The 12247-nt window shown below is 34.1% G+C and overlaps 1 protein-coding gene across 1 annotated transcript; it reads right to left on the reverse strand.

Moving 5' to 3' along the window:
* Window positions 1-6425: 6425 nt before the first annotated feature.
* LOC134250714 (uncharacterized) lies at window positions 6426-9513 on the reverse strand. The gene is made up of 2 exons (XM_062733079.1): window positions 9405-9513; window positions 6426-7458 (listed from the first exon to the last, which is right to left on the reverse strand). Exons 1-2 carry the CDS (start codon window positions 9475-9477, stop codon window positions 7037-7039), a joined length of 495 nt encoding a protein of 164 aa, XP_062589063.1. The 5' UTR covers window positions 9478-9513; the 3' UTR covers window positions 6426-7036.
* Between the last annotated feature and the right edge of the window lie 2734 nt (window positions 9514-12247).

The raw sequence follows: 12247 nt of genomic DNA on the forward strand, positions 1-12247 counted from the left end.
ATACATCATATAAACCAAACAGTCATCTGATCTTAGAGCATAAGGCCTATCTCATTTTGCTGTACAAGATTTGGTTGGCACTGTACAGTACCAATCAATTAAAACATACATAAAATCTGGCGTGATACACTGACATTATTAAATTGAGTATTTCTAACAAACTCCAACATATATATCATAAACCTCAGACACATTGGCATTTATACGAAGGAGTGGAAGAATCTCTTCAAATACTGATAACTTCGAACACACATCCACATGTAACTGATGTTGGTATAATGCTACAACATACTTGTAGTTTATCCAAATATGTGGCATCTCCAATGCAACGTATTGTTGATATGAAAAATATTTTTCCAGCAATGTTGCAATCGTCTTCTCTCATATAAAGCAACTCAAAGAAAAAATCTTTAATTATTGTTGAAATCAACACTTTAAATCTATATTAAACCAATGTTTTACACTACTCTAAATAGCCTAATAGCACGTGAACTTGTACATCAAAGCACTTATGTAATTAACACGTCATACGATATAGTTTCACCAATCAAATCCTTAACTAGCGAGAAGAAAATGCACTTGAGGTTTTCAAATCCATAGAAAAATCTGTATTAAAACGATTATGGCAGATAGTTTCAGTATAGTCTTGTTTAGAGTTGTCATTAAAATAGGTACTTCATAAATCATAAATTCCTTAAGACACTGACACAGGGCAGCGAATAACGATATCACTTGCAGACACACACACAAACAGTTCAACATTAGTCCCGTGTAGTAAGAATCATCCTGATGACCGTACTTCCGAATGTTTGTTACATTGGTCACCAAGGTAACGAATAATGTAAAACACAAGAGTCCTTGGGAAGTTCTATGTAGTCTATTCTGACTTGGGTCTTCTTTTTCCTTCATCTGTCAGCAGAATAAAAACAAATGCATAGTTTAATTCATAAATACATTTTGAAAAATAAAAAGTATAACCTGTCCAGAGCCGCATTAACATTCTGAAAAAAAAAACTCTAAGGCCTTCATAGTACGATTCTCAGTCAACTTTGGACTTTCAGTAGGGCGTGAATTTCTCGACACTAGTCACACTATTAATTAACGTCTCTCAAATAGATTCTCATTGGTTAAGAAATAAATAGCATCAGCAACTTTAAATTGTTGTTGACAACGAGGAAACGATTTAAGCCCCACCTCTTTGCCATACGAAACATTATCATTGGATCATTCATACACTCGTTGACATTCGCTGGAATCTATTTTTCAACAGTGAATGAAAGGCTTCGTAATTTTCAGACGCTAATTATGTAACGTCGAGAATACCACGCCTTACTGAAAGTCAAAGGTTAACTGAGAATTGCACTATTTTCACGTGTGTTTTCCTTGTAACAAAACCTTTCTTTTGGTATTAACATATTCATCGTCGCAAACCCCGACCAAAATGTACGATCCTCTCCCATTCTGGCCGTGATTGCATGAGACGAGAATATCTCGTACGGTAGCTTATTTAGAGTATTGACCAATGCGAGTAAAGCATAGTCGGGAATTGACCTTTCATGCGACCTTTCAATGCCCAGTCGCAGAGTACGAAATACTGCTGATGTAATTTGTTGATTTCAATTGCGATGGAAACAAAACTTGTCGTTGACTGAATATGACGTCACAGTAGCGATGTGTAAATTATATTCAAGATTACGAGTTTACGACACTTTTTGTAATCAAGCAGCCACGGGTAGGAGAAAGCTGTATGCGGACTCCGGACCATGGCTTGAGACGATGCGATATATCTAACCTCTTGACCTTTATGTTTAACGTACCTCTGTAAAAATGTACTTATACTTCAACCTTGGGTGTAAGTTCTGAATGGCTGGACCTTTATATTTCACATTTTTATTTCATGTATTAGAACTTCCTTTGACTACCACCTTTTTTTTCTTACTTTTCGATCTTGACCTTTGTATTTGACCTACTCTTAACACGTACATTGGCTATAGATTTTGAACGGTGATAGATATGAATGTCATATATCACTTTTGTATGCCTTGTGATAAGACCTATTTCTTTGGATAAATTAACACTTTTTACTTCAGGATCTTGACCCCAAGAGTTTGACCTTCATTTAAAAAAAATACCCTTGCTTATAAGTTTTGAACGGTAGCTTCTATGGTCATCATATGTCATTTCTGCATTCTTTGTGACGAGACCTTTCCTTTGATATGTATATTATTTCTGGAGTATGACCTACTTTTTGAAAAGCTTCCTTTTCCATATTTTCTGAATTGTTGGTAATAGCAGAGTCATTGTTTCACATGGGCTTTCCTTGTGAAATGATCTTTCTATGATTAAAACATTTCTTAATCTTGATCTTGTCGTTTGAACTACTTTTGAAAAACCTAGAACTGCCATATAGGCACATCAGTTTTCCACAAACACACATACATGTGTTGTTTCACATGTTTGTTTTTAAAATTTCCTATCCGGAAAATTATACAATTATGCAAATGGAAAAATATATAGTAGAATGCAATTGGAAAAGTACATAATACAAATAGAAAATACAGAATATTAATGAAAAATTATACAGTTCAAATGGAAAAAATTAAATATAGCAACGTTTGACATGAATTAATAACAAAATAAAAAACAAAAAAAGAATGCTAGAATTAAAGTGCCTTTACTTTTTGCGTATGAAAATAACTAAATTGTAGTTTAAAGTTACATGGCAAATGGGACCAAAAAGTTATTTTTGATCAATAACCTTATAGCAAATGACAATACAATTCTCATTGTTGAATTTACATAAATCTCACATAATTCAAATTCAGTCGATACAATACCGTCTGCGTGCTTGCGTCAATTTTCAGAACTGCATCGTAAACCTCCGAGACCACCTTCCGTCTTCGGAAATTCTCGGCTCTTCTCTGTCTTGCGGTCTGTGCGGCTTGATTAAGGGTGTCAACCTCATCCTGATCCAGGGATTCCATTCTATGATAAAAAAAAATGATTAAAATCTTTTTTTATCGGGCATTGCTACAAAAAATGCCTGAATGGAACAGCACTGACTTGTTTTTCTCATAAAAATATTGCATTAATGAAAAATCGCTATAAATGGCCTTGGCAATTAAAAAGAAAATCCTTTTAACACGTGGACATAATTACTTTTACAATATTTTCAGTGAATCCCTTACCCTTCATTTTTAAAATAACGGATGTATTAAATGATACAACACCATACACGTGATGTGGTTGAGATTTGAATTGAGTTTATACTCTTTGATAATTAACATATTATATTACTTGCCTAATTTTATACTTGCAAAAAAATATCAGTTTAAATTAATTTAAAAAATGAGTACAATATATACTTTCATTTAATGTAAAGATCTATGTATATGTGTACGTGTCATGCACTCCTTTTATGACCAGAATTTCGTAAAATGTGGTAGAATGACCAGCGAGTTGTAGTGATATCCGGACATATGGCTTTTCGAACATCATTAAGATTTTTCGGTGGCAGAAACGTACAATTTGTTTTTACAACTGTCAGTGTTTATAACACGCAATTGTTCGGACCTGTTAATACTGAGATTCTGAGAGGTTATGGCAGTGAAAGGCGTGTAATTGGCACCTATAGGTCGATGTTTGGCAGTTGTTTTCCTTTGAACTACACGATGTAATACTAAAAAAATCCTGATCCTCAACAACCGTGCTTTCAGGTATTATATAACATTGGATTTAATCAGTGTTCAAACTCCAGAAAAATTATCAATATTCCTGAGTTTATGAGTTCCCGTGAGCAGAGTTGCAGGTGATTAGGCTGATCAATTTGGCTATCACAGGCATGGTAATATAGACGAGTAATATTATTATTGATTATATTGTCAAAGACTGGAAAAAACACATTCCATGTGCACACTGCTCGTGATGGTAAACAGCCGAGCTTGGTGAATTCTTGTGGCATCTGCTGAACATATAGATGAGAAAAAGCAAGAAAAAATCCATTACTTAAAAGTGTCGAAAGAACATATCGCCCCGATTTTTACATCACACATGCATTTCTGCCTTCTTATATATTTTACGCTTTGCAAACGTGATACAATGACAAGTCTCCGCAGGAAAAAATAATTTCCCTTACAAATCTTAATCCACAGAATCTCTGACGCTGGATTCTAAATTATCCATTAGCATTCAATTAGCAGCGATGCTATAGTTACCTGTAATATTAATAAAAATCATAAATACCTTATGTGTGACAAATGTTACATCTCCTTCGTGTAAAGAACATCTGAAGCATAATTATGGGATTTCGGTTCCAGCAGCGCGAGGATGCATCTCTTTGGTGAATCTTTGCGACAAAATACGGCGACTGCGCGCGCCGTTCTCCAAAAAACGACTGTTTTCCTCGAGCAGCTTACAAATTGATTCACATCTCAATGATTACGCTATATCATTGATTTTTTATACCTCATTTTGTAATATATTCTTATTTTTGCCAAGTTAATTAATTAATATTGATGTACATAGAGTTCTAATATGTTCTGTTAAATTCGAGATGAAAAAAATCTATTATCAAGAATTCTTTTGAACATCTGCGTATATGGACCTTGAATTCAATTTGGTGTTAGGGGAAAAATTAAGAATGTTGTGTCTACTGCATGAAAAGATAATCAAAATAAAGAAGTGAGTTAACTTTTATTAACTTGCATCCCTTGAAATCTAAACTTATATCTCATTGTTAGCATAAAACTCAAGTTTTGATAATCAGTATACTGATGATACATGTAATTTTGTTTCATTTCTGTAATATTTTGCGAAAAGTGGGTCTTACAACAAGGTCATTGGCCAAAAAAACTCACATTTTACATATCCTTTAATTTGGATAAGGATGGTATCAGACGACTTCTCTAAAAATATCTTGCTTATTTTTAAAATCGATGAAAGTTCTGTCCGTCGACCGAGGATGCTTACTCCTCAAAGGCACTCGATCCCGCCTCTGACCTTCTGAGCTTGATTACAGTTCTTTACAGTTCTTTATCTCCAGTTTTCGTGTTGAATAAGATACATCCATCCATGGTTGAGTATGTGACAAAATCAGCTGTAGAGGAATTCCATAGAATTGCTGTATTTTTTTTATATCATACATTGCTGCCTTTTTATAATCCTTTTTGATGAAATGAATAGAATCCATACTCAAAGACAACAGTCGAAACACTTCGAAACTTGTAAATTTATATGTCACACAGGGGCCTTTTTGCATAGAACGTAAGTCTTGATAGAACAGACTTGAGCTTCTGTTCAGAATATGGTTTTCATTTTTAAATTTAAGCTCAAATTCACAATTTACGTTCATGAATAAACGAACAATCATATATGTATAATAGGAGGTTCGTTCAGCTATAGCTGCAGATCTGTAGCTCGCTGGTCTTTAAAAAAAATTGGGGTTGACGACCATTCCATTTCAAAAAAAAAGAATGGATGAACGACCATCCAATTTCTTTTAGACCAGCAAGTTACAGGTCTGCAGTTAAATCAATAAGTAATGCGAAAAAGCCATCTTTTTTGATAACAATAAAAGCTAATAAGTTTTTTTTATACATCGAAACTATTGTCTTTTTACCTTAAAAGATTACTCAAAGTTTTGGTTTTTTTTTTTCATTATAACTGGGATAACCCAGCATCTTCCAGGGACAGATCTAAAATTATAGCGATTGTCTTTAATGTTTCTTTTTTAGTTTTTGAATATATATATATATATATATATATATATATATATATATATACATGAATGCGGGGGTTTGGGGAAAGGCCACATCTTTAAACGTTTCTTTCTACAAAATTTTCTAAACAGTTCATGCTTGTTTCCAAACTTGCATTTAAGAAAGTTTTCAGCTTTAAGAAATTCACTCTGGATATCGGTATTTGGATTTTCCTTACAAAAAATGTTTTATACAAAAACTACTCAATACCATTGACGGTCCTTCGTTTGATTGTAGGTAGATGTATTATCAAGTCAAAAGTAAATTAATCTGTAAGACACTTTTGAGAGTTGTGACTTTTCTATGTATGCAAAAATAGAACGACAGATTCCTCTCTGATTCCATATTTTATCAAAGACCTTTTATTTGTACTACAAACAGTGCAATCGTGTTTCATAATTAAACCATCATTCAGGTTTATCATATCTCTTATCACGCAATCATTTGATAGAAATATGTCTTTTAGATTCTTTTCCTTTGTCATAACTCTATCAAGTGTGGTGTTGATGAAATCTTTAGTGTCTTAACAATAATATGACATTTTCAGATAGTGAACATGGAATTAATATTTTTTGTGTACCTGCAAATCTCATCTTTCCCCAGCGATCTTTTAAGTCTCCTTTACCATTTATGAATTTTTTTCGTTGTTATTGTATCTTACGACAAAAGTAACAAAGCATTTTTTTTATTAATTACATATAAAAGTTGTAGATCTAAAGAGCAGAACACAAAGAACACACGTGTAAACAATCAACACAGCCATAACAATGACTGGGGAATTGCGAAAAAACAGTATAAACTTTTCCTGGAGATATTCTGTCTCTATTGCAAATGTCTCGATATAAATACTATCAATAATAAAGGTCATAAAAGTGTCAGGTCATTTATATGACCTTACTAATGAACAAAAATATCAGAAACAAAAACAAAGGCTTACAACATACACATAGTCCAATAGATACTACTGGACATCCAATTAAATATATAATGATTATGTACAATGAATTGTGATCGAATTGCTCGGGCCTTTGATTCATGTCACACTCTTTTCCGCCAACTCACACATATAATGTTTACTATTTCTCTGATTTCAATGATACTAAAACACCATATATTTATTCCTTAATTCCTTCGACAAGTATAGTATTTCAAAACGTATAGCACGCAAAAGAAACTGATGACATCGGTTCTTTCTGTGATTCTAACGAGCAATAAAGATGAATTGATGTTGAGTTTATCACAGCCTTCATCTTGAAGCTTTGACATAACTTTTGCGTTATTCACTCAATTCTCGAAAAACCCTTCTCCCATCTCGATTGAAAGTTTTCACAGCGGTTGAAATCACACCCCCTACACCGTCTCCCCGTCTCAGTCATGTAGAATGTAAGCCTTCGGCAGTTAGCCGGAACCTGTACACAACTAATGCTTGGGCATTGCGTGATCACCCGACTCCTGTTCCGGACACCTGCAATGGTGTTCCGGGTACCTGCCGATGAGGATGTCGAGCCCGATCGTCTTGCTGCAATCATTCGCAGAAGTTGACGGCGTATTTCGTTCGCGTTGCTTGTTCCTTGCAAACTCATCCTCTGTCTCTGTCTCTGTCTTAGAAGGTCTGCCATTGTTGAACCAACTCTTGTGGTGGGGCGAGAAGACTGACGCAACACAAACCGACTCCTTTGTCGCTGTGTTCGACCCAGCTGACCTGGAAATATTATTGATGTATCAGTTTAACATAATTTCTAATTGAACTTTCCTTTATCAAATATCTTATTTGCTGACAATAACCTCATTATAGAACTTTGCTTTAAAAATTATGAGGAAAACATTTGCTTTCAAACAATTCAATGCTAATTCTCGGTTATTTTCGTTAACGCAAACTGGTTGCATTTTTGGAAGTCAACGACAAAAATGGTCACATGAAAAATGTGGAAGAAATGATATGGAGTATTAAAGACCATTTGTTATCATATTGTAGGCATTGTTTTTGTCCATCACAAAGTGATATATCTTAATAACAAAAACCGCTTTTGATTGCCTGTAAAGCCTGACACAGTAATTAACGTCTAAGGAATTTTGTAGTTATTAGATTTATTTGTTTACTCCAAATATGATCAACTATCTGTCTGTATAATAGATTACTTATCTGTATTTTAACATTCTGTGAGAGTAACAAATATAATTTAGATTGGTATGTTGGATGAATTACTTAGTCCAAAAAATTAATGGTCTGTTCGTGTTGGTCAGAAACAATTTGTCGGCATCCATGTATACGAGTCATGCAGTGATTCAGCATGCTTCCGTTTTTTCATCAGTGTAAGAAAAATTCAGACGTTTTCTATAAGAATTAAGTGTGTATGCTTATAAATGACCGCGAAACAATAATATTGTCATGATTAGATGACCGGTGTGGTTTGCCATTACAGTCCATGTCATGTCCATAATATATAATCAGCATATGCTTGCTTATCAATGCTTTCTTAGATTTATTATCTTAGGTTACGGAACCCTTTTCTATATGCACGCTTACGCTGTATATAGATTGACATGTTATGTAATTATTGGTTTGCTAATCGATAATTGTACTAAAACTGTCTCATTTGTGCACCATTGACATGTTTTAACTCGAGACATGTAATGATTATATCAATTCCATTTCCTATGTCTATTTAGATGAAAGCAATGGAAAAATAATATTTGTGAAAAAAACATTGAAAGTAGAGAGAAAATGAATAAAGTTATTTATTTAACAATTAAAGGTATGCTACAGAGATGCCCACTTAGTCAGTACATGTATATTGTTTATTGAATTGTATTGCAATCATCTTAGTGCGTTAATATTTCTTTTTGAGGACATTTTTCTCAAAAGGCTGGAGGATAAGTATGTATATGAAAATATTTTCTTCTACTATATAGCTTCTTCTAAAAATAGAATGTGAGAAAAACATTTATACCAGCTTACATGTTTCCAATATTCTTTGACATAAACAACATTCGTGATCAACACAAAAACAATCCTATATATGATAATTCCTTATCAGTATACATGTACATATCTGTTTACGTTCTTAGAATGGAAATGTAAAAAACAAAAGAATTAATTATTGTTATTAGTATTTTTTTTTTCGATCAGTATCTATTTATATACCAGTATTTAGCTTAATAATGTCTGAAGTAAACAATTTTACCATTTAATCGATTTGCGCAATTAAAAAGAATGATATTGAATGTAAAAAAAAAAAAATCCAGAAATTTAACCTGACTACATTTTACACATGTTTTATGCATTGTATATATTAGCTTTTATCTAAAAAAAGTTCAAGATCAGAGAATTTTTTAACAACTTATTAAAACGTTATGTTTTACATAATTTATGATTATTCAGCTGAATCTTACGATATATGCTCTAAAAAAATCACAAAAGATACTAACATGAGTAATCAGCATTTGCAGCGAATTCTTATGCATTTTTAATTATTTCTTTAATTTCTTTTAAGAAGAAAAACATGTTTCTTTTATATTCTGCAATTGCTAGGCTTAACATCTTCAAATAACATACATGTATTTATTTATATATTAAAGAAATTTTTATTGGAAGTTGGTAATGAAGAACCTTTTTTCCTAATCATATTTTTTAATTAAAATACATACCTTCAACATTGCCGATGGTGAAGAAAATAATCAACACAGAGGCAACAAACTGGAGATAATGTCCGATGTTCATAATGTTTGATCCGCCAAAAAAATTAAAGATCTTGCATAAACCGATGGTACTGTCCTTATGAAATCAGACATAAAACATACATGGTTAATATACTTATAGTAATATCACTGAAGCGTGGCGAGTTCTCAGGTGTAAAAGGTGAACATGGAACACATATTTGTGGTTAATTATCATTCTTTGACAATTAATAAATTAATGAAAAGACAAGAAATTGATCATGCTCATTGCATATAAGAATTCAATATCACATTGAAATCTATTTTCAGATTAAATTTGATGGAGTTAAATATTTCAAAAATATTATAAATAGATTATGAATAGTTTGTCCATTAAATTGCATGAAATTTTGGGAGCAAATTAGTCTAATCAAAAAAAAAACTACCTGTTACTTCTTAAAATTATCAGTGATATTAAAGAAACACGTGTATGAAGCAAAAAAAAGTATTACAAACCGTGGGATTTTTTGGCTTCTTTTTTTCAGTCCGTAATACAAAAGAGCAAATAAATAGATGTAGTAGGGTGATAGACAAATTACCCGAACGTTCAACATTAAAAATCTAATCTGATTTTCTAGACAAAATGATTTTACTTGAGACACAAAGCCACTGTAGGAATGGTGACGGTGGGAAGGCAAGGTCTAGTGAGGACATCCAAAAGCAGCTTTTAGAAGAAGACTGACACAAAGGAGAGACGTGGCATGGTACAGATAGAGACCCGAGCAAGAGGAAGAAAACGACAAGCTAAAGCAGTGGAGATGGGAGTCTAGGGGGTGGGCAAGATGGGAAATAGACCAACGGACACTATAGCCTGCGCAGACATCTGGAAATAGCCGTAGTTCCAGCTACAATTTCTACTACGCTTAGTGTACGATCTGCTACCAACATCACCCACTCTCCACAGATGGGATCTCACAGAAACGCCAGAGTGCCCCCTTTATGGAAAAAGAGGAACCCTACAGTACATTCTATCCTACTGCCAGGTGGCCTTAACACAGGGGAGATACACATGGCGTCATAATCAGGTTCTAAAAGAGATGGCAGAATTTAAGAATGAAACAGCGAAGAAAAGAGAAAAGAAGACCTCCGGAATACTAAACCAGGCAGACGATTGGATGCTGGCTGTAGATCTAGGTCAGAATTGAACTGAGATACTTCCCACTGATCTCAGGCCTGATATGGTACTGTGGTCAAGTACAAAGACGATAATCATTGTCATAGAGCTGACAGTTCCCTATATAGAAAGATGCGATGAAGCCCATGAAAGGAAGAAGGCATAATATGACGCGTTGCTGGCAAAATGTAGAGAGAAAGTATGACAAACCTAAAACCATCCAATAGAGGTTGGATGTAGAGGTTTCCCGGCACAGCAAGTTTGGAGGATGTTTTAATTTTTGGCTAGGGGTGACAGGGAGAAGCAGGAGGACAGCAGTCCAAAAGATGTCCCAAGTAGCAGAAAGATCATCATGCTGGTTTTGGATAAGGAGAGAGACTAGTAGCTGGATACCCACCACCAACACGCAGTGACTTATCATCACTGTGGAACCCCCATCCTGAGAGGTTATCGGGTTAGGGGTCGAAACACAAAATGAGGCATGGCCTCGGCTGAGGACGTTGATGGTGCAGCAGCAGTAACATCACAGCTGTATGTAAGTAACAGTTATAAGAAAAATATGTTTAGGGTATAAGTTTGATATGTTTGATTTTTAAAGCAATGTTGCATTTTTTTTTTTTATTTCGGAGCCCTTCTGAAAAGTCGAAAAAAGGATTTTAATTCCCAAACTTTTTAATTACCGCTTGACAAGTAAACGCCCCCAATGTTATCCTAAGTATGACTCTCTCAGTACTAAATTCTTGGCAAAATCAGCGAATTTCTTTCGTTCACTGTGGGTTTTTTTCTGCTTAGATGACCTACATTATGAAGGATAAAAAAAACCATGCGATGGTCTTGCACAGCACTGCACAGGCTGATGACATTATCATATATGATAATATATTATAAGTTTTTGTTCCTCGGAGGACGCATACTGACACATAACAATGCCATCGATTCTTCTGTCTTCTAAACCATAAGACATAGAGTGGTATAACACGTGAGGGTTTTTTTAAGGAGGCTGGGGGGTCAACAAATTAACAATAAGATATACTTTAATTTTTTAGGTATGATATCTTAAGCTGCCAACTATCATTTGGCAAAGAAAACTTTTATACATTTTAGTTTAAAAATTTTATTATTTTTGTATATCTTGATATGGAGCTCTTCTTCTAAAGGAGAAGGAAATGGTCTGAAAATGGCCACAACCCCCAGCCCTCTTAAAATATGTCAGAAGATCAAAATAACACTTGGCCATTTTTTGTCCCCCACTTTCGCGAAAGCGAGGGGACATTAAATCTCATTCGTCTGTATGTCTGTCAGACAGTCTGTCCGTCCGCCACAAAAACTTTAACCTTGCCCGTAACTTTTGATTTAGTGGAGCCATGACTTTCATATTTCACTTGTGTATTCCTTGTGACAAGACCTTTCTTTTGGTATCACCAAATTTGACTTTTTCACCTTGGAGTTTGACCCACTTTTACACAAATATTTTTAACTTTTCCTTTGGTCATAACTTTTTAACGGTAGATACTAGGACTTTCATATTTTATATATGTATTCTTTGCAAGACCTTTTATAGGATACCAACGACTTTGACCTTTTGACCTTGGAGATTTCTGTACTAATGAAAAAACTTTTATCTTGGCCATAACTTTTGAACGGTAAGGGCTAGGGCTTT

This window comes from Saccostrea cucullata, unplaced genomic scaffold, assembly GCF_032062105.1.
Source record: "Saccostrea cucullata isolate Sc308-1 unplaced genomic scaffold, CSIRO_AGI_Scuc_v1 ctg1716, whole genome shotgun sequence".
Lineage (NCBI taxonomy): Eukaryota > Metazoa > Mollusca > Bivalvia > Ostreida > Ostreidae > Saccostrea > Saccostrea cuccullata.

Excerpts from the sequence above, each read along its gene's own strand:
- LOC134250714 (XM_062733079.1), bottom strand. The coding sequence starts at position 9,477 with ATGAACATCGGACATTATCTCCAGTTTGTTGCCTCTGTGTTGATTATT. Across the intron at positions 7,459-9,404 it reads CACCATCGGCAATGTTGAAG|GTCAGCTGGGTCGAACACAG; the intron begins GTATGTATTTTA and ends TAATATTTCCAG.